The sequence below is a fragment of the Mus musculus genome, chromosome 6 (genome assembly GCF_000001635.26).
Source record: "Mus musculus strain C57BL/6J chromosome 6, GRCm38.p6 C57BL/6J".
NCBI lineage: Eukaryota > Metazoa > Chordata > Mammalia > Rodentia > Muridae > Mus > Mus musculus.
Window position 1 is genome coordinate 86257977 of NC_000072.6, and position 19421 is coordinate 86277397.

Below are 19421 nucleotides of genomic sequence, written 5' to 3' on the forward strand. Positions count from 1 at the left end.
TTTTTTCCCTTAAAATTACCAACGCTTTGGTGTAGACAAAAAGAACAATCTGTAGGCTGAACCCAGGGTCTCAGGAGCAATAACAGCCATCTGCCCTCTTCTATCCCCGGAGTTCATAATAGAGAATGCAGGCTAGAAGGGGGCTGGCCTTCCCAGCTCCAAGGGAAGTAAGGGCCCCAGCAATACTTGGGTGCAGGTAGGTGACCCCTGAAATCTACATACTGTGACATCTAGTGGGACACAGAAGTCGATTCCATCCCAAACTTCAAATTAACTCAGTGACATTTTAGGTTCCTAAATTTTCTTTACCAATTTAAGCCATTTTCCTTGGGAATCTCGGCTCCTTTCATCCTAAAATGCTCCTGAAATGTTTTGATAATCCCAGACTTATCTCCAAATGAGTCATCTGGGTGTGATGGTGCTCATTAGAGATTCCTGCCCCTCTACTCACATGACCACGCCCTGAAGTGGTGGTCAGGTGTCAGAGGAAGAGCCAGAGTGGTCCCAGCTCTGCCGTTTACTGAGTGAGCAGCTTTGAGCCATTGTCACAGCCCTCTGCTTAAGTTCCTTCACGCGGCAGACAGAGCAGCAGCGGCCTCCCATCATGCTGAGTGTGACGCCTGCAGTCAGACAATCCATCAGTGGCTCATGTTAATAATGTTAGCTATCACCATCACGGTCCCGCCTTGGAAAATCCAACTGGATAAAAACTGTAAGCTCAGCTCCCTCGGCTGCAGTGGGGTCCTGGCAAGACATGTCTGCACTCAGACTGTCTTCTTGAGAGAAAGAGAAGCTTCAAGCCTGCTGCTGACTCTGCCTTTGACTTTAAAGGGGGCACAGCAGGGGGACCCCTTGGGTTGTGGGATCCCCAGTGATAGTGATGGTGCTGGACTCCCCGAGGGACTGATTTCCTAACACAACTTTGGACTGTCAGTAGTCAGTGTCTCTGTAGGAGGGTAGAAGGTGGTGCCTATCTTTAAACTTGGCTCAATCATATCTCTTGGTCATTGTCTGGGGCAAGAAATGAGCAGAGGAAATCAAACTGGCCCCTCTGTTCCCTGTGTTACTCCCAGAGACTTTTAATTTCAAGTTGCAGAAACCATTTCAGCTCTGCCTGAGCCTTGCCCTGACCCAGAAGCTCCCAGGTTTCCTGGGCATGAGTGCCATGTTGCTCAGGGGCAGAGTGGCAGGCAGATCACAGGTCATGGACAGGCCCACAGCCCAGCCTAGCTACTCCTCAGTGGGCCTTTGCCCATGCGCCTAAAATCTCCTGTGTGTGGTTCTGGCCAGTGCTTCCCTGTGGAAATGAAAAGTTGCCATACTCAGTTCCTCCTCTTTCAAAGAGCAGAACTTCCTCTCATTCCTCCTAAAAGTGTCACCTCTGCTAGGAGCTGCGTCTATTAAGCAGTCCCTTCCCCGATGCTGCCGAGGCGTGCTGACCTCAGTCATGTGCCTCTCAGCTTCTGCCATCTCAGACTTCGGTGGCACCCTCACTTCCCACAGCTCTTCCTCTGCTCAAAGTCAGAGAAGAACGAGCTAAGCATTTAGTTCTAGCACCTTCTAGCCATGTGCTGTCTGCATGTCTAGTTCCTGGATCTGAAAGACTAGTCACAGGATACACAGTAGTGCAAGGTTTGGCAGAATAATGAAGAACCCTTTTTCTTTTTTTTTTTTTTCCATTTTTTATTAGGTATTTAGCTCATTTACATTTCCAATGCTATACCAAAAGTCCCCCATACCCACCTCCCCTACCCACCCACTCCCCCTTTTTGGCCCTGGCATTCCCCTGTACTGGGGCATATAAAGTTTGCATGTCCAATGGGCCTCTCTTTCCAGTGATGGCTGACTAGGCCATCTTTTGATACATATGCAGCTAGAGTCAAGAGCTCTGGGGTACTGGTTAGTTCATAATGTTGTTCCACCTATAGGGTTGCAGATCCCTTTAGCTCCTTGGGTACTTTCTCTAGCTCCTCCATTGGGAGCCCTGTGATCCATCCATTAGCTGACTGTGAGCATCCACTTCTGTGTTTGCTAGGCCCCGGCATAGTCTCACAAGAGACAGCTACATCTGGGTCCTTTCGATAAAATCTTGCTAGTGTATGCAATGGTGTCAGCATTTGGATGTTGATTATGGGTCTTTTTCTTAAATGAGAGGATAGAGCCTGGTGGGTGCCCCAAAGTCGGTTTACATGGAAAATGACAAATCCAAGCAGGGTGGAAATCAGTCAGGACAGGAAAAGACTGCTGAAAGACCTAGAACATCTGTGTCCTGGGGTCCTGTTGTGGGAAGCACAGTTACCTTTAAATTTACATTTATTGGTTTAATTGGTTGGTAGGTTGGTTGGTTACTTTATCTATCCATCTATCTATCTATCTGTCATCTATCTACTATCTATTATGTGGGTGTGTTTGGGGAGTGGGTACCACAGCACATATGTAGAGTCAGATGATTCCCCTCTCAGCCCTATAACCAGGCCTGCTATCCTGAACCCAGCCTCCTCAACCCTAGGGCCTCCAGCTTGGCCTCATGGTGAGATACTTGTCTAGCCCTGAAGGGGGCGCCCTTCTGGCATCTGCCTCTCCCTGGCTGTAGTCAGCTCTGCCATTGTTGCCTCTGAACTGCTACCCATGGCTGGAAAATCCTGCTAGCTGTCATGTTAAAACTATTGGAAAGTTACTTGGGCTACTTGCGGAAGTGATGAAAGGGCTATAAATGACGTCAGCTTTACAACTGGCAAACACGACATCTGGAGAACAGTGAAGAGTCACGGTCTTGTAGGCCCCCATCAACTAGCTAGACACACAGGCCAATTAGGGCTCTTCCTCAAGACTGCTCAGGGGTGTGACTGCTACAACCCTGGAGCTCCCAACCTCAACTCCCAGAGCCCCTGCAGATGGTGTCTGCCCAGACTTCTGACACACACCCCTACACACACACCCGAACCCGGGGATTGAAGCAGGGATTTCCTCATCCCCTGATTACTATTCCAGACACTTTCTGTGAGCTGGGCTGGGCTCTGGGCCCCATTAGTGGGTCTGTGGTCTCTCCTTCATAGTTTCCCCAGAGAGCAGTGATGTCCACAAGATGGGTGTCCGGTCTCCAGGATGGAGGGGCCTCTCATCAACTTCACAACGACAGGAACTGAGCAGTTGTGAAACTCCAGCTGCCTACAAGTGTCTGGTGCTGGATTGCTCCCTAATCAGACCATTTGCTTTTCCTATCAGCCCCACAGCTCATCAGACATGCCACCTGTACAGGTGGCCCTGGGCAGGAGACTGGGCCTGGCCTGCCCTCCAAGGGCCAGCCCTTCTCTAGGTGTTACCCAGTATACCCTACCCTTCACCTACCTTTTCTACCTGGCTGTATTTCCTTAAGCTTTCCTTATGTCTCTTGATATTTTATTGAGTTTTTAGAAAGAGAAGGGAGGGGCAAGGGAAAGGGGACAAACGTATGGTACATACTTATAATTCGAGCCCTCAGCTAAAGTAGGAGAACTGATATGAAATTGGGGCAGCCTGGTCTACATAATGACACCTTTAAGCGAGGAGAAAGATCTGGAGATAGAACTCAGTAGTTTAGATGCAGTAATGCTTGTCCAAGTTCACTTGGCAGCATTTGCAGTCACAAGCGCGTGCGCACACACACACACAACGCACACATCTTTTAATTTAAAAGAATAAAAAGAGAAAAAGAGTTGAAAGGTCCAATCTTGGGGGAAGATATCGGGAACTTGGAGTCTCCTCGTAAACTTACCAGTTCTGTGCTTTGGCAGCTGCCCCTGAGTCCCAGGCAAGGGCAGTTTCCTGGTTGCAATGTGATTCACCCTTGATTTTTAGAACAGGAATGTAAGTTCACAAGTATGTCATTGGTGTGTGCTGTGTTTTTATGACTCTTGATGAGTTGAGGATTAAGATGTGCTTTATTCTCTAAGGTGGATTTTATTCTATGTCAGTAGTTTCAGTGAACTACCTTTGCCATTCAGAAAAGCTTCTGGAAAAGTTTCAAAAGTGTATGTATCACTGTAATTAAAGCAAAGGGTTGTTTTATTTTTAGCTACCATTTAGTTGTCATAGCATGGATTGTCATTCCTCTTCCTTCATCCTTTCTTCTCTTAGCCTGGAGAAGGGCAGCAGAAAGGACTGGAAGCATTTATTATAAGTAGCAGGAAGATAGTTGGCTGTATGAAGGACCAGAAGTGGGCTGGGATGAGGCAGAGTTGTAGAGTGCTGGCCTGGTTTCAATCCCAATACTGAATAAACCAGGAGTGGCATCACACTCCTATAACCCCAACACTTGGTGGGGGTGGAGGCAGGAGGATCAAGAGTTCAAGACTAGCCTGGGCTACACAGTGAATTCTAGGCCAGCCTGAACTACTTGAGGCTCAGAAACCAGAGAATCAGAAGTAGCAGGCTTCTCATTCTCACCCTATGCTCCAGGGACAGAGAGACAAACCTTTGGGTGTCATGTGGAGTTTCTTCATGGTGTGGACCCCAGCTTTTGGGCTGTATGATGACACAGGAGAAGGGGCACTGGCAGGAATCTTTGGGATGTCATTGAGGAGGTTTCTGCCTTTGCTTACAATGACTCCTTCAAAGACTCTGAACACAGAATGTTGAGTCCATCCTACATGTGTGTCAGTATGTTTATCCATTGAGCATCTTTGTTTATTCTGTTACAAGGCATAGAGCTCTGCCTTCAGCAGTATAGTGGTTCCCCAGGAACTAGAATGCTGGAGTTGCAATCCTTACTGTGATGTCTCTTTATGTGGGTGCTGGAGTCCAAGCTCAGGTCCTCATCTTTGCACAGCAAGCACTTTGCCTACTGAGCCGTTCCTTGGCTTCTTTTGGGGGTTGGAGATAATGAGATCCAACTGACCTCAAACTCCACATATGGACTAGGTTGGCCTCGAACTCCTGATCCTTGTGCCTCTACCTTCTGAGTGCTGGGATTTCAGGTGTGTGCCATTTTGCAAATGAATCTAACTAGCTATCTTTGAATTATACCAAAGCCTTTGGAGAAATTATTTTGTTATCTTAGAAAAATATACAGACTGCTTAATGAAAACTCTGAGCCCTGGCTGGGCATTAGGACGTGAGTTTTGCAGAAGGCATCAGGTGAGGGCAGAAATTCCTCCTGGGTGTGAGCTGTGCCAGGTCTGATGATGTCTCTTTGCCCCAGCAGACTCACCCGTGGCGGCTGCAGTGGTGTCTCACTTCAACAAGTGCCCAGATTCCCACACTCAGTACTGCTTCCATGGAACCTGCCGGTTTTTGGTGCAGGAAGAGAAGCCAGCATGTGTGTAAGTATTCCCCTCGTCTTAGGGGAGGAAGGGGGTGGTCAAGTACCCGATTAAAAGAGTGTTTGCTTCTATGTGGCTGGCTACTGATCTGAGACCCAGAGGGCTGAGCAAGTTGAAGGATGAGAACTGTCAACCAGATGTCCAGGGTACAAAAGGAGTCCCGGGACGCTTGAGCTGGGATCTGTTTTTAATAGCAAACTGACTAGAGTTTAGTTTTCTACTTAGAGTTCCTGAGGAAAACATTGACCTGGGTACCTGAACCTCTATAATGAAGTTTCCATGCACCTGGCACTTTGTATCCAGCCTGAGAAATAGCGGGAAGGACATGCAAAGGGTCATGTCACACCATGGTGGCCTCCAACTCTCTGGTGCCTCACAAAGCACTGCCAAGTGCCATGAGGGCACTGAACCTCCCTAACACATGAGACACAAGCCAACAACAGGGGCTGGGAAGATAGTTCAGAGGGTAAGGCACTCGCCCCACAGCCTGATGACCTGAGTTCAAATCCACATAAATAGCCAGTGCAGTAGGGCACATGTCTGTAGTCCAGTGCACCTCTACCAGGAGATGGGGTCAGAGACAAGAGAATTGCCAGAAGTTCAGTGTCCAGCAGCCTGGTGTATGCAACAACAAACAAGAAAGACCTGGCTCAAACAAGCTAGAGGCCAAGACCAGCACTCAAGGTCATCCTATGACCTCCACATGTACCTCCACATGGACGCATATGCACACACCCTCACACACACTTGCATGCACACATGAACACACACTTACGTGCACACACATCCACACATAAATAAAAAAAGAGCCAGTGGTAATTGCCTTGGTCAGTGGAGGTAGAGAAGAGAGGCCCTGGAGGAAAGCCACAAGCGAATGTGGGTTTGACCCAGTGGACAAGCAGAAAGGTGTCCAGTCCCTGGTGCCAAGGGTTGTGGCAAGTCAGAACCCACAGCAGGTAGGCAGGAGATGCAACTGGAGAGTAGGGTCCACTAGAAGGAGCCTTTATTCTCTGGGCAATGGGAGCCATGGAAGTTCACAAAGAGATGTTTGTAGATGTTGTGACTATGACAAAATGAACTTATGTGAATGGATCTGTCATAGACTTCACCTCAAGTCATCAAGCTTCCTGTTTCCCAGGATAGTTTGGGCATTTTCCTCTAGCAGGTGAACCCTCCCTGAGAGAAAGGTCAGGACCAGTCTACTGACTCTTCACAAGCCTTCTGTAGGGCCAAGGGCAGAGAATAGAACACTCTGCCAACCTGGGAAAGCAGAGGCCTTGGAAAACAGCAACCATCTTCTTCTCTCGGTTTCCCTACTGGATCTTGGGGGCCCAGGGGCAGCATTTAGCCTGTAGGCATGTTAATGTGATAGATGACACTGTGTGTTCTTCTCTGGTGACCCTAAGACCTTGTGTGCATCTTGGAAGTTGGGCTTCACACTTCCCAACAGGTGCTCAGTTTCTCTTGGCTCAACAGAAGACATAGTGTTGGCCTGTCCCCCCATGGGTGCACACTATCCAGCCAGGGCTGTCCTCGTCAGCTCTCTGGCTCCAACCTTCTCCCCAAATAGCTTGACACCAAAGTAGAATGTCCACGGCATCGCTACCCACTTACTGTCACCCACTGGTTCCCTCTCGCTATTGACATGGACCCCTGCCCCCCAGTGTTGTGAGTGAGTCCTCAGAGGGCCCTTTTAGCATCAGAGACTGTGCGGGCTGTGGGGGCTGGGCCCTCGCCTCTGCACTCTGGGGTCACAGAGCCAGTGTCTCTGAACGAGGCATGTTGTCTGGCCTGGAGAACCTGGTAAGATTTGCTTCTCTACCCCTTCTGATGCATCAGCTCTGGGAGACAGGACCACACCTTACGCCTTCTTTATATTTATAGTAACCTGAAGAATGTTCTAGCTACCAAATTCCCACCAGACCAGAAACTCCGAGTCTCTGCAGGGAAAGCCAGGACATTCTGTCCCTGCACTTAAAGACCTTCCCAGCTTGGAGGAGCTGACACAGGCAACATTCTGGTCAATAAAACTGACATAGCTGAGGTAGGGCCCCATCTGCCAGGGACTCATAAAGAAGCCCCAGCAAGCTGAGAATGTGGTGCAGAGGCGGGCACTGCTTCTTAGTACACACTCCAAGAAGAATAAGGTCATTAGGTTCCCAGGAAATCTAAAGCAAAATTTTTATACTCTAAAACTAGGGAATTAAAAAAAAACCACCACTAGTTAGACATCTTGAAAATTAGCCTCAAAATGGGCTTGTTTCAGACAAGCCCAGGACTGTTCATCTGAAGTTGCAGAAATCTCGCTGCAGTTCAACATCATGGCAGGAAGGGATGCAGGAAAGAGAAAACTCCAGAGATGTAAGGTCAGAGGTTGCCCTTGTACCAAGGTGGCATAGCCAAGTGGTGGGTCTGCTGACGGAAGGAGGCAGAGTCCACTCAGGTGAGCAATATGGGGAACCACAGGAGACTGTTTCCCACCTGTCTTGAATGTTCCTGGTGACTGAAGACTCTGCCAGCAACCCAGAGAAACACATCTCTGTCACTCAAAGAAAACATTCTCTGATGCCCTGGCCAGGGGGCTGGCCACAATGCATGCCAGGGAGTCTGAACAGCCAGACACCTAGAGAGAGCAGACTGTGAGCGCCATTCCGGCACAGGCAGGCAGCCCTACAGCCACAGAGGTCAGAGCCAGATGGGGGATTTGTTCTCGGCATAGGAACCCCCACAGGCATCTCCACCAGCCTCAGAACAGGAGTCGGGGAGCAAGGTAGTCATGCCAGCACGGGTGTAGTGTGACATTGCCTCCATGGCAGGACTGGAGAGAATTGTACCTTGGTTTTGTCCTGTCCCACCTCCACCCAAAGCATACAGTGGGGGGTCTCTTGGGATCTGAGGTCAGACAGACCTGAGTGGCCCATAGATGTGACCTGGCCCCATTCAACCTCAGTTTCATTTCCCTGTGTGCAGCTGAAGGGACCAGGACATCAAGTGAGAACTCTAAAGGGATTGCTCCTGTGCCTCTGGACACGCGCAACGATCCACATTCGTTGACTTAATTAAGTAGGGTTTGGTCTTCAGGTCCACGTTCAGGCATTTTAAGCTCAGAACACCCGGAGGTGGCAGGGGGTGAGTTCTGTTGTCATCACTGAAAAACTCTAGAAGATGTCCCAAGAGGCCCCTCTCTGAGCTACAGAGGAGGCTCTGGCTTCCCAGCCCCATGGGAAACATAGTAGAATGGGGTGGATCCAGTTCTTTTTGTTATTTCAGACCTGGGAATGGAACCCAGGGCTAAACGAGTGCTCTCTGCCACTGAACCACACCCAGCCCTGAATCTAGTTCTTGATTCAGGTGAGCTCAGTTCTCATTCCACAGGTCCAGGGAGTTTGCTCCCAGCCCAGCCCCGTGGGATGATGCGTGTTAAGCACAAACTGATACAAAATGTCATCAGAGACAGTTTCACTCTGGTCCTTGGCCTCAGATCCTCATACTGCAAGGCAAGCCCTTTCCAACCGAGTCGTCTCCCCAACCCATCCCCTGCTGTCTAATTTCATATTTAACAGAGACATAGCCTGCCTTTGTGTTGAGCACTGCTTACTAATAAGCACAAGACTCCTTTCTTGCTCTTGACTGTGAGGCGGCTTTTACTTCCACTGCATTTTCAAGATGCGGAGTATGTGGTAAAGAGCAGTTACTGGCTCAAAGTTACATAGACAGGAAGTGAAGAAAGGGCTTTGAACACAGGCCAATTTAGCTACAGAGCCTGTGCCAAGTGGTGTACCTTTGAGCTCCTGTCCTGAGGATATAATTTAAAATACAAACAGAGTATCATTGAGTACAGAGATAATATCCAGCCTTGGTTAGCATAGCGCACCAGGCACCATCAGGATGGAAAGAGTTTGAGGACACTGAGGTACAGAAATCAATGTGCTCCATTTAAGGTGGGTGGGCAGAGGGTTTTTGCTTTCTGCTTTTCTTATGTGTATTGCTGGGAATCGAACCTAGGGCTTTGTGAATGCTAGGCAACACTGTTGCTCTGAGCTACATCCTCGGTCCAGCAAACCTGAGATTGTTGATTTGGTTTTTTTTTTTTTTTAATTCAGGTTTTTTTTATTGTTTGTTTCTTTTTTTAAACTGTTTTACAGTTTCTTCCATTTATGTAATGAATTTTAGACAATTATGCATGCATACACGCACATGTGCATTTCCCTTTTATCTGCCTGCCAGAGGTAGAAACGGCATCAGGGTGAGGGTGTGACTCATCTGTGGCCAGGTGAGGTGACACTCCTCCCTCCTTGTGTGACTTGTGCTTAAAATAATCAGCATAATTAAGTCTAATATTAGAAGATTGGGAATTAAAGAGAAGACAAGCTGTCACTTTTTATCTTCATCCCACTCAGGAGGAACTGATAAGAAGCAGGGCATCTTGTAGGTCAAGGCTAGCCCCCAGGAGCAAGGAGACTGAGGAGAGAGGGTGGACACTGGTGGAGCTGCAGATGTCCGGTGATGGATGGGGTCTGGGAGGCACTGAGTGAGCGAGCCATGGGAAAGTAGACAGGCTGGTGTGTGGATGAATGTAGAAAGCATGTAGTTTTTGGAGAATGTGGTCTGTGGGCGTAGTGTCGGGAGAGTAAGGAATTGTGTTTCAGGTGAGAGATGCCAGACTTGAGGTGCCCAAGCACCTGTGTGTGGCTACCCTTGCATACATCTACCCCAGGGCTAGTAGGGACCATGTGGACCACTCAAACTGGCAGGATGTTAAAGGAGTAGATTAAGACCCTGCATTGAGGAGCTGTCAAATGTCACAGAAAGGGTACCCATAACTCAGGTGGCATCTGGGAGGTAGGGACATCTGGGCCCAGAGTCAGGTCATGAGGATGGGCTGAGAGAACCTGTCTCAGTTGTCTAGATACGAACAACTCAGACCCTGTGTGGCCCAAGCCAACAGCTGATCCCCAACCGGCCCTGGGTTCTGTCGCACTGTTGCCATTTCCCAACTGCCCTCTGGGGAAAGACTGCTGTCTACCCAGTGATCTGGGTCTCCTCTCTGCTTCCCCTCAGGTTTGTTTGTTTAGTTAGACAGAACCTGTCTGTACCTCCACAGCACTGAGCCAGGAGAGTTAGTATAGACGGCCTGACCGACAGACATTCTCTTATTTCCCCATTTTCCCGACCTGGCTTTCTTATTTCCCAAGGACATGAGCCATTTACACCATGATCAACTTTAGCTCTCATCTTTTTTAGTCTCTCAAGATAAAAGGCTAAACCATAGTAAGCCTACCAGCCTGGCAAAGGTGAGGGAGCCAGATCCCAGACGTGGACTCAGTACAAATGTCCTTCAAGTCCCAAAGGGAGTGGGTGTAGGGACAGCAGGTGACTTGACTTTTTCATGACAAGATTAAATGAGAGAACACACCAAGCATCAGAGAACCCCAACCAAAGAACAAGCAGCCAAGCTTGGTGGTATGCTGCAGTCATCCAGACATTCAGAAGCTGAGGCAGGAGGATCATGAGTTTGAGCTAGCCAAGGCTACATAGCCAGACCCTGTCTCAAAAACAAAACAACAATAAAACTAACTCAAGTACCTGAGTTTCAACTACAAACCACCTCTGGATGGGTCCAGGGAGGCTGTGTGCCCTTGCATCTGTAGCTTCTGTAGAAATGTTCAGCATCTTCTGGTTACCACTAACCTTGAACCCCTGCACCACCTGTCCCTGCATCATCCAAATGCTGATGCTTAGCCCTGGACAAATGCCATAATCTGAGAGAACATACCCTGTTTCTCCTGTAGCTCCATGAGCCTCTCTGGGAGCTGAGAGGACTCAGGGACTCCACCTGAAATGGCTGTGGAGCCAGCCTGTCACAGTGGCAGCAGTGGCAGGCGCCCAGATCCTTTTTGTGGTCTTTGTTCTTTGGAGCCCCCCCCTTTTTTCCTTCCATTAATTGATTTATTTAATCACTTTATATCCAATTACTGTTCCTGCTCCTCCCGGTTCTCCCTTGACCCAGTCCCTCCTCTCCCTACTGCCTTTCCCCTTATCCTCTGAGAGGATGGACTCCCCTGTGGGTAGCAATCTATATAACCTGGTAACTGAGGAGGCAGAAGGATGCTTGGGGCTTGGTGGCCAGCCAGCCTTGCCATTTAGGTAAACTCCAGATACAGCAAGAAACATTGTCTCCAAAATAAGGCAGAAAGTAATACATAAAGAGACTCAACATTGACTTCTGGCCTTCGCAGATGTGCATACACCCATGCACCTGTACCAGCGCGTGCGCACACGCACACACACACACACACACACACACACACACACACACACACACATACACACACAGAGTAAAGATAACCAGCCGCTTCATCACCTGTCAAAATGGAGATCTTGTCATCAGTGCTGCCATTAGCACTCCAGGGTTAGTTAGCACAAGGACAGCGATCACAAGTGTGTCCTTGGCAAAGCAGGGGATCAGTTTCCTCTCCCCTCAGCAAGCAGCGCCTCGGCAGGAGAGTAGACTCACTACGCCACACCTGTGTCTCCAATCACAAAGGATACCTCGGCCCTTTGGGGCTTGTCCAATGCCCCAGATCCTTCCAACTCAGCCTTGGGTAAGGAGTCCTCGGTCAAGGGCGGGCTAACACTCCTTTCTCCCACAGCTGCCACTCTGGGTACGTGGGTGTTCGCTGTGAGCATGCAGACCTCCTGGCTGTGGTGGCTGCCAGCCAGAAGAAGCAAGCCATCACTGCCCTGGTGGTGGTCTCCATTGTGGCCCTGGCTGTCCTCATTATCACCTGTGTGCTGATCCAGTGAGTATCTGTCATCTGCGAGTTCATGTCCCCCACCTGCCTGCTCTGCCAGGGGCATTTGAAGTATGGCCACACAAAAGGGCCATCAGCTTGCCGTTGTGACGCGAGAGTGGTGTTGGCTGAGCTGCGAGGACAGTTACTGTCTCCCCACACAGTGTCAGGCAAGCTGTGTGAATACTGGAGCATGGGGTGGTTGTTAGCAGTGGTTCTGAGCTCTTCTAGAAGTCATGTCGAATCGAAGGCATGTCCCACCACTGCCCTCGAACCCAGAATCTTCTGAAAACATATGATCTGAGCAGGCGCTCTAAAGAGAGCTAGAAACAGCTGCCAGCCCCCTTGGGACCACAGCAAAAGTGCTTCCTCCTTGCAGAAAGCACTTGACAAGTTCTAAAGTTACACCGGAGGTGCCGATGCTGTCATCACCCCCCACACTGCCCTCCCTCTCTCTCCTCCCACCACCCTCTCATCCTCCAGATCACATCCTCTGGGAAGCTGAGCTGAGCCCCAGGTCAAGGGAGACTACAGGAGTATCGTATTCTATTAGCTTGCCCATAGCTGCCCACTGGCCTCCATGGTACAACCAGAGTCCCTGGAAATACAATGCTGTATTCCCAGCAGCAGATGCCAAGCCAGACTTACTCCTGGGGATGGTTAAATCTAAGTCAAAGGGCTCAGAAGAGTTTCCCTAGTTTGAACCTGCACAGAGCACATTGAGTGAGTTAAAGGCAGGCTGGGAGCACAGTTCGCTCAAGGCTGGGACTGCAGATCGCACAAAGGCTGTTTCAGTGAGGCCGGGTGTAAAGGCAATGCCAGGTTTTTGTCCTTCAAGGCTGACCAGATTGCACACAGAGCAATAAGAGGCACTTTTCTGCTGAGTTGCTTCTGTTGGGACATCTGAGGCACAAGCCCAGTGACACTCCTGGATGAAGGGCCACCTCCTGAAGCATCATAGCCTCCAGCCCCAGGGTCCGCTGTCCTAGTTCTTGTGTCTGCTCTAAGGCCATTGCTACACTGGCAGAACTTCTCAGCTGGCCCTTTATAGAGACAGCAAGCAGCTATGTGACTGACTTGTCCCCTCAGCTAGTCAGGGGATCTGGAGCCAGGTGACCTGGGGAGTCTAGAGCAGAATTGTAACAATAGCGCTGACAGCCAACAGGTACTGTGTGGCTGGTGAGGATCTGTCCAGGTCACCAATGTCCTGAGGTGGCTGATGCTTTGCAAGCCTGAGTGAGTGCCCAGGGCTACCAGCTGGGCTCTCCTGCCAGGCAGGTGCATCTCAGCCTGCTCCTTCTGTTATCAGCTGCTGTCAGCTCCGCAAACACTGTGAGTGGTGCCGTGCCCTCGTCTGCAGACATGAGAAGCCCAGCGCCCTCCTGAAGGGAAGGACTGCTTGCTGCCACTCTGAGACAGGTACAGGGTAGCTTCAACCCTTTCCTTCCAGGGGAGGGACTACTGACTGGAGAGAATGGCCACCATTTTCTGAGTTGGCACAGAGGTGCTGAGACAAAACAGTTGTAAATGGCAACTGGCCACCAGTCTGGTTGGACTGCAGTCCTCCTGACAGAATATCGCCCCAACCTCCTTTCTACTGTAGCTCATATTTCTCAGCCACTGAAAAACACACACACACACACACGCACGCACGCACGCACGCACGCACGCACGCACGCACACTATGTAACTCACTGAAAGCAAAGTTTCAGAAGCTGACCACCCCCCCCCCCCCCGCCCCCCGAAGCTGACCTGGAACTAGCTCAGAGAAGCCAGTGACATTCAATGATCTTGCCTCAGATCTCTGTCCCAAGCTTGTCTCCCCAGCATGGCTCAGGCCCACATTACTTATCCTGTTTTTTTTTCTTGTCTGCCAGTGGTCTGAAGATCCCAGAGGAGGAATTTGGCCAGGTGGCCTATGACAGCCCAACCAAGAAAAGGCATCTTGGGACAACACCCCTGGCAGTGCCCAGGCCCATGGGACATGCTGGGAGACCTTCCCCCTCAGTGCACAACTGCCTGGGCAGGCTTCTTCCTTGAGAGTCTTCAAAACTGTGTGATAAAGCTGCCTGCTGGGCTCGCTCAGTACACCCAGAGAAGAGGCCAGTGGACCACATTTTAAAGACAAGTTGAACACGAACCTCAAAGGGTTGGCCTTCTTGCTAACCCACACCGAGAATGAGCTGGGGCTGCTGTCCCCTGCCAGCCATGACTTCCAGACTGTTTCTTCTCTATGGGCCATCTACCCCCCCGTCCCGAGACTCCATGGTTGGTGTACAAAATGGACAAGGGGAAACGTCTATTGTTCTTTGAAGACACCATGGCGTCCCATGCGCCCTGACATCTCCTCAGGCTGTCGTCAGGATGCGTGTCTTATTTATTAGATGGATAACATGGTTTTATTTGTAATCTCTTTATGTCAATGTCAGGCGTCCATGCTAGCGATGCATGAGTGGCGGGCCGTGAAGTTACACCAAATAGAAATGTCCAGCCACTTTGATAAAGTAAGGCTGCAGGGAGGGGAGCCTCCGGGGGGCCGTAGAGACAGAATTCAGATGTGCATCCTGCTGGGAACCAACCTGCTATCCCAAGGCTGTGCCCCCTCAGGCAAGAAAGTCCCTGGATACATGCTGTAGCAAACTTAGCAAGGCCAATGGCAGAGAGTGTCCCCCTTGTGGGGACAAGAGGACAAAAGAGCCTGTGTGGGCACCTAGGAAGGATGCACACCCCAACCCTTGATTAAGTGGATTAGCGTCCTCGTGAGCCCAGCTCCAGCATCAGCAATGAGCTGTGAGCCAAATCCATGAAGGGGACCAGCCCTTTATTGGCTTTTGCTTATTTTTAGAAGGAGAAATTTGCCTTTCCTATTTATTTTCAAGCATTAAGAAAAATAGCCCACTGTTTTGTTTTGTTTCCCCTTTAATAATGTTGGCATTATTAACAAAATCGCTACCAAGCCTCTCCACCCCTCTCTGGGGAAGGAAATGTGTTCCCTGAGCACCCGAAGATGCTCTGACCCATTGAGCCCACCCTTGTTCCTGGGCTGCTTGGGACTGTCAGGAGACAGAATACATTCAGTTGCATATTAAAGAGACCATTCTCCAACTCAGAAGTGAAAAGTCTGCCCCCTCGGCCCTCCAGGGCCTCTGAAGTAAGGCATGAGGGAAGGGGTACTGGGCATACCAAGTTGGTTTGAAGCTTCTGTCAGAAGCTGCCTGTTCCTCATTCTTCTCCTTTATGAATTTTTCTCCTCTCATATGATCTAGGCATTGATCTGCCCAGGTCTTAACCCTTTGTTCACAAGGCCTGAAGCCCTGAAAGAAGAACCTGAAACTGTTCAGTGCTGTCCTCTAACTGCTTAGCTGACACAGCTCCAGGCAGAAGTTGTCATTCTTGCTATTATTTTGGTTTGATGCTTTATCTTGTTTTGTGAGACAAGGTCTTGCTGTGTAGCCCAGGTTGACCTTTAAGTTAAGATCCTGCTTCAGCAACCTGGAAGCTGGGCTTACAGATGTGCACCACCACGCCCAGCACTTTTTGATTACTAGAGAAAATAGGTTAAGTTTGCTTTCCTTGGGTCATACAAGTGGGTCAAGGCCAAGTGTCACCTGCTGCTCAGACACCAATCAACCTCACTGGACTTCAGCCCTCTATTGGCCCCCAGTGCTCTCAGTAGACCCCGCCTGAAGTACTGGCTCACTGGAGGGCAGGGAGCAACACAAATGGAGGAGATGTGGGGCTTGTTTTAGTTTAGTTCACACTGTTAGCTTCTGATGACAGGTCTTTTCTGGTCTGCTGGAGGCTCCTGGGTGTCTGACTTCTTTTAAAGAGTTTGAACTGATATCAAAATATCATTGGGAACTTCCTCACTTAATATCCCATCCTGAAGATGTTGTCATCCAAGACTAAGCAGAGGTGGTAAACGCTTAGCACGAGCACTCGATGGTGAAGGCAGAGGATCTCGGGAGGACCTCAGCTTTAGTGTCCAAACGGTCCTGTTCTCAGGTCCAGCCAGTCGCAGCAGCCAGTACCATCCCAGTGCCTGTACACAGATGCAGCTGGCTCAAACACCTCCCAGAAGTGCCTTCCCATCAGTCTACCCTTTGCAGAGTCAGAGGCTGAGACTAGGTTGAGACAAGTCCGGTTGGACATCGTCCCTGCCCCGACGTATGACAGCCCTGCTGCGTTGGTGACTTTGATTTTGGAAGTCAGTCAGACAAACGCTGTGTACCTTCTCCTGTGCCATGTCACAGCACAGATGGGCCTGGTTAGCTGTACCAGCGCCCTCCTGTCAGTTCACACTGGCCCTCTCTTGATATTTAGTACAGCTACTTAATCAGGAGCACTCTTAGCAGCTAGGCAGGTCAGAGGGCAGTACAGTTGATTCAGTGACTCAGGGGACTAGGGCCATTCCCATTAAATGAGCTGAAATTAATTCTAGAGACATTGAGACAGCTCAGTTAGCAATGGCACTTACCAAAATCCCAGATAACCTGAATTCAATCCCCTGGGATCCCATCTGGTGGAAGGAGAGAACCGGCTTGCCCAGGATGTCTTCTGATTTCTACGTACACGCACACGCACACACACGCACGCGCACACACACGCACACACACGCACATATGAGTACACACAAAGTCTAAGTTTTTAAAATAAAAATTCTAGAAAGACCTCTACACCTCTAGCTATAACTTTAAACACACCATGGGACATGTTTTCTCCACGGAAAAGCACAATTGGAGACCCAGTCTGAAATGAAAGATAGATTCCAGGTGGACATACACAGAACCAAACCATGAGTTAGTTTGTCATGTGCCCCAGAAAAAGGTGGGAACAATAATCCCAACATCCCTTTCCTCTCCCCCCCCAAAAAAGGGGGGGAGGAGGCATGGTTGGTACCCACCCACCTGCACTGGTGAGGGAAGTGACTATGTCCCTGAGTCCTAGATGGTGACGTTGGTCCCTTCAAGTCCCCAGGCCAGGTTTCCTAGTGCCTATGAGGCACTGGATAGACCAGCAACACTCTGACACTGCCTACAGGCCCCAGTCCTGTAATGAGTAATAAACTTGTCTCTCTCCCAAGGCCAAAGGGAGGCCACCCCAGACAACACATTTTTCACACAGGGTTGTACTCTATAGCCCAGGCCAACCTTGAACCCATGATTCCCCCGCCTCAGCCTATTGGAGTACAGGTGTGTACCTCCATACCTGGCTTATGTTTGTTTTCTAATGTTCTGGTGTCAGATGTATTCCCTGAAGCCATTGATCTATCTCAAAGACACAGTGTTGCACGCACACATGTGTGCATGTACACACACACAACTGGAAAGTAACTCCTCTCCACAGTGTAATAAGTTTATTATAAGGAACCTGATGCTGTTTTTAGAACTCATCTTTCTGACTTCTGTATATGATGCACTGAAGGTTAATATGTAATGTTTTAATTTATTTTATGTGGTAAGTTAATTTTGGTTTTCTGTAATGTATTAATGTGATTAGAAGCTTTCTTCCTTAATATCTGAATTATACTTAAAAGAGTAGTGAGAAATATAAGATACTGTTGTGTTTTTCAGAGTGTGTATTGTTACTCAGTTGTATTGTACCTTGTTTGGAAGGATGAAGGAATGAACTCTTTTTTTTTTTCCTAAATCTCAAGACTGAAGTTTTTCTTTAATGTGGCTGGAGCGAAATTTTCTTTGCGAATGTGAATGAGGGGGGGAAAGCCAATTTTTTACCAGATTTATTTTTATTCTTAATTATGTGTATTCAATCATGTGTGTCTATATACGGGAGTGTGTGTGCCTGAGTGCAGTTACTGTCAATAGCCAGAAGAGGGCAGTGGATCCCCTGAATCTAGTGTTACAAGAGGCTGTGAGCAGCCTTACATGAGTCCTGGGACACTAACTCAGGTCTTTTGAAAGAACAGTAGACAATCATAAGCATGAAGCCATTCCTTGAGCTCTAGATGATTTTTGTGGGGATCTTAAACCCGACTGTACTTGACCCCTGTCTGCCTAATGAAGTTCTTTCTACTACCTGGAGGAAAACTATCACTTCATCCTGTGCAGAGAGGAACCAGTCTGCTGGGAGTCCTAACCGCATGTGAAAATGCCTCTGGGTTATTTCCTGACAGCATTCATAGAAACCATGAGATGTGAAGGTAGACAGACAGTGTGGATGGCTGTGTGTGCTATATATTAATATTTCTTAGAACTGTTAGGAATACAGAGCTTGGGGAACAGCCTACTAAATTCCAGGGGTCCGCCCCTGCTGCTCTGCCTTCTGAGGCTCCCTGCTAACATCCTCCAGGCTGAGAATGGCTGTGCTGTCGGACTCCGGGAAGGTTCTGTGTGAGGCTGTTCTTAGGAAAAGCTTTGCAGAGTACTGCAGAGCAATGGCATTCAATTACCCTGTGGGGTTTGTTCTAGCTTCCATCCTGTTGTGATAAAAAAAAAAAACTGATAAAAAGCAGCTTAGGGGAGAAAAGGGCTTGCTCAGCTTCCAGGTCACCACCATTGCTAAGGGAGGTCAAAGCAAGGACCTGGAGCAACGTGTCACATCACGTCCACAGTCGAGAGCAGAGAGGAGCTGGGTGATAGTGACTCACACCGCTAATCCCAACTCTCAGAGGCAGAGGCAGAAAGAATTTAATGAGTTCAAGGCCATCCTGGTCTACATAGCAAGCCTCTGGATTCCAGGATACCCAGAACTACAGAGAGAGACCTTTCTTCACTCCCCCACTGTTCAAGGCCCAACCCTGGTGGCACCCACACTCAGGGTGAATGAGTCTTCTCGTCTCAAGGAACAAACAGGACAGACCCCTACATGCCACAGGCTAGCCTGACCTAGACAAGTCCTCATTGGGACTCTCTTCCTAAGTGATTCTAAGTTGTGTTGAGTTAAAGTTAAAACTAGCCAGCAGAGAGTTACAATGCATAGCAACCCAAATGCCAAGGCTACATCTCTGGATCTTCTCCGCACAGCCTTGTAGAAAGGGTACACAGGCCTGTCTCTCATGTGCCCCAGCCCTTGGGACATACTGCTGGTCTCCAACTGCAAGGAATGCTTCTAGAATTGTCCACCCAGTCCCTGTAAGTCTTTAGCAAACCATCTCTATGCCTCTCCAGTACATGGGCATCACATGTAGGGTTCAGTAGCTCACAGCCAGGGATCAGGAATCAAAGAGTTGGTTCAAGCACTTTTCAGTGAGAGACAGAGCTATGGAGATCCCTGTGTGGGTCCCAGATGCTGCTTTCTTGATTACCTTGAAGAAAAATGGATGCTCCTACGAGGAAGACCACTGGTTTGTGCTCAATGTTATGCACAA

At 49.1% G+C, this 19421-nt stretch overlaps 1 protein-coding gene across 2 annotated transcripts in view; it reads left to right on the forward strand.

The window, feature by feature from the left end:
- Tgfa (transforming growth factor alpha) overlaps nt 1–17768 on the forward strand; it is an 80707-nt gene extending 62939 nt beyond the window's left edge. Inside the window, exons 3-6 of one of the 2 annotated variants that reach the window (NM_031199.5) lie at nt 5183–5300; nt 11954–12103; nt 13404–13513; nt 13972–17768. In NM_031199.5, the coding sequence (NP_112476.1) occupies nt 5183–5300; nt 11954–12103; nt 13404–13513; nt 13972–13979 (386 nt within the window). In that variant the 3' untranslated portion in view covers nt 13980–17768. Of the gene's footprint in view, nt 1–5182; nt 5301–11953; nt 12104–13403; nt 13525–13971 lie in introns of those variants that run through there. The other variant, XM_030255312.1, reaches the window with a different exon arrangement.
- The last annotated feature ends 1653 nt before the right edge of the window (nt 17769–19421 follow it).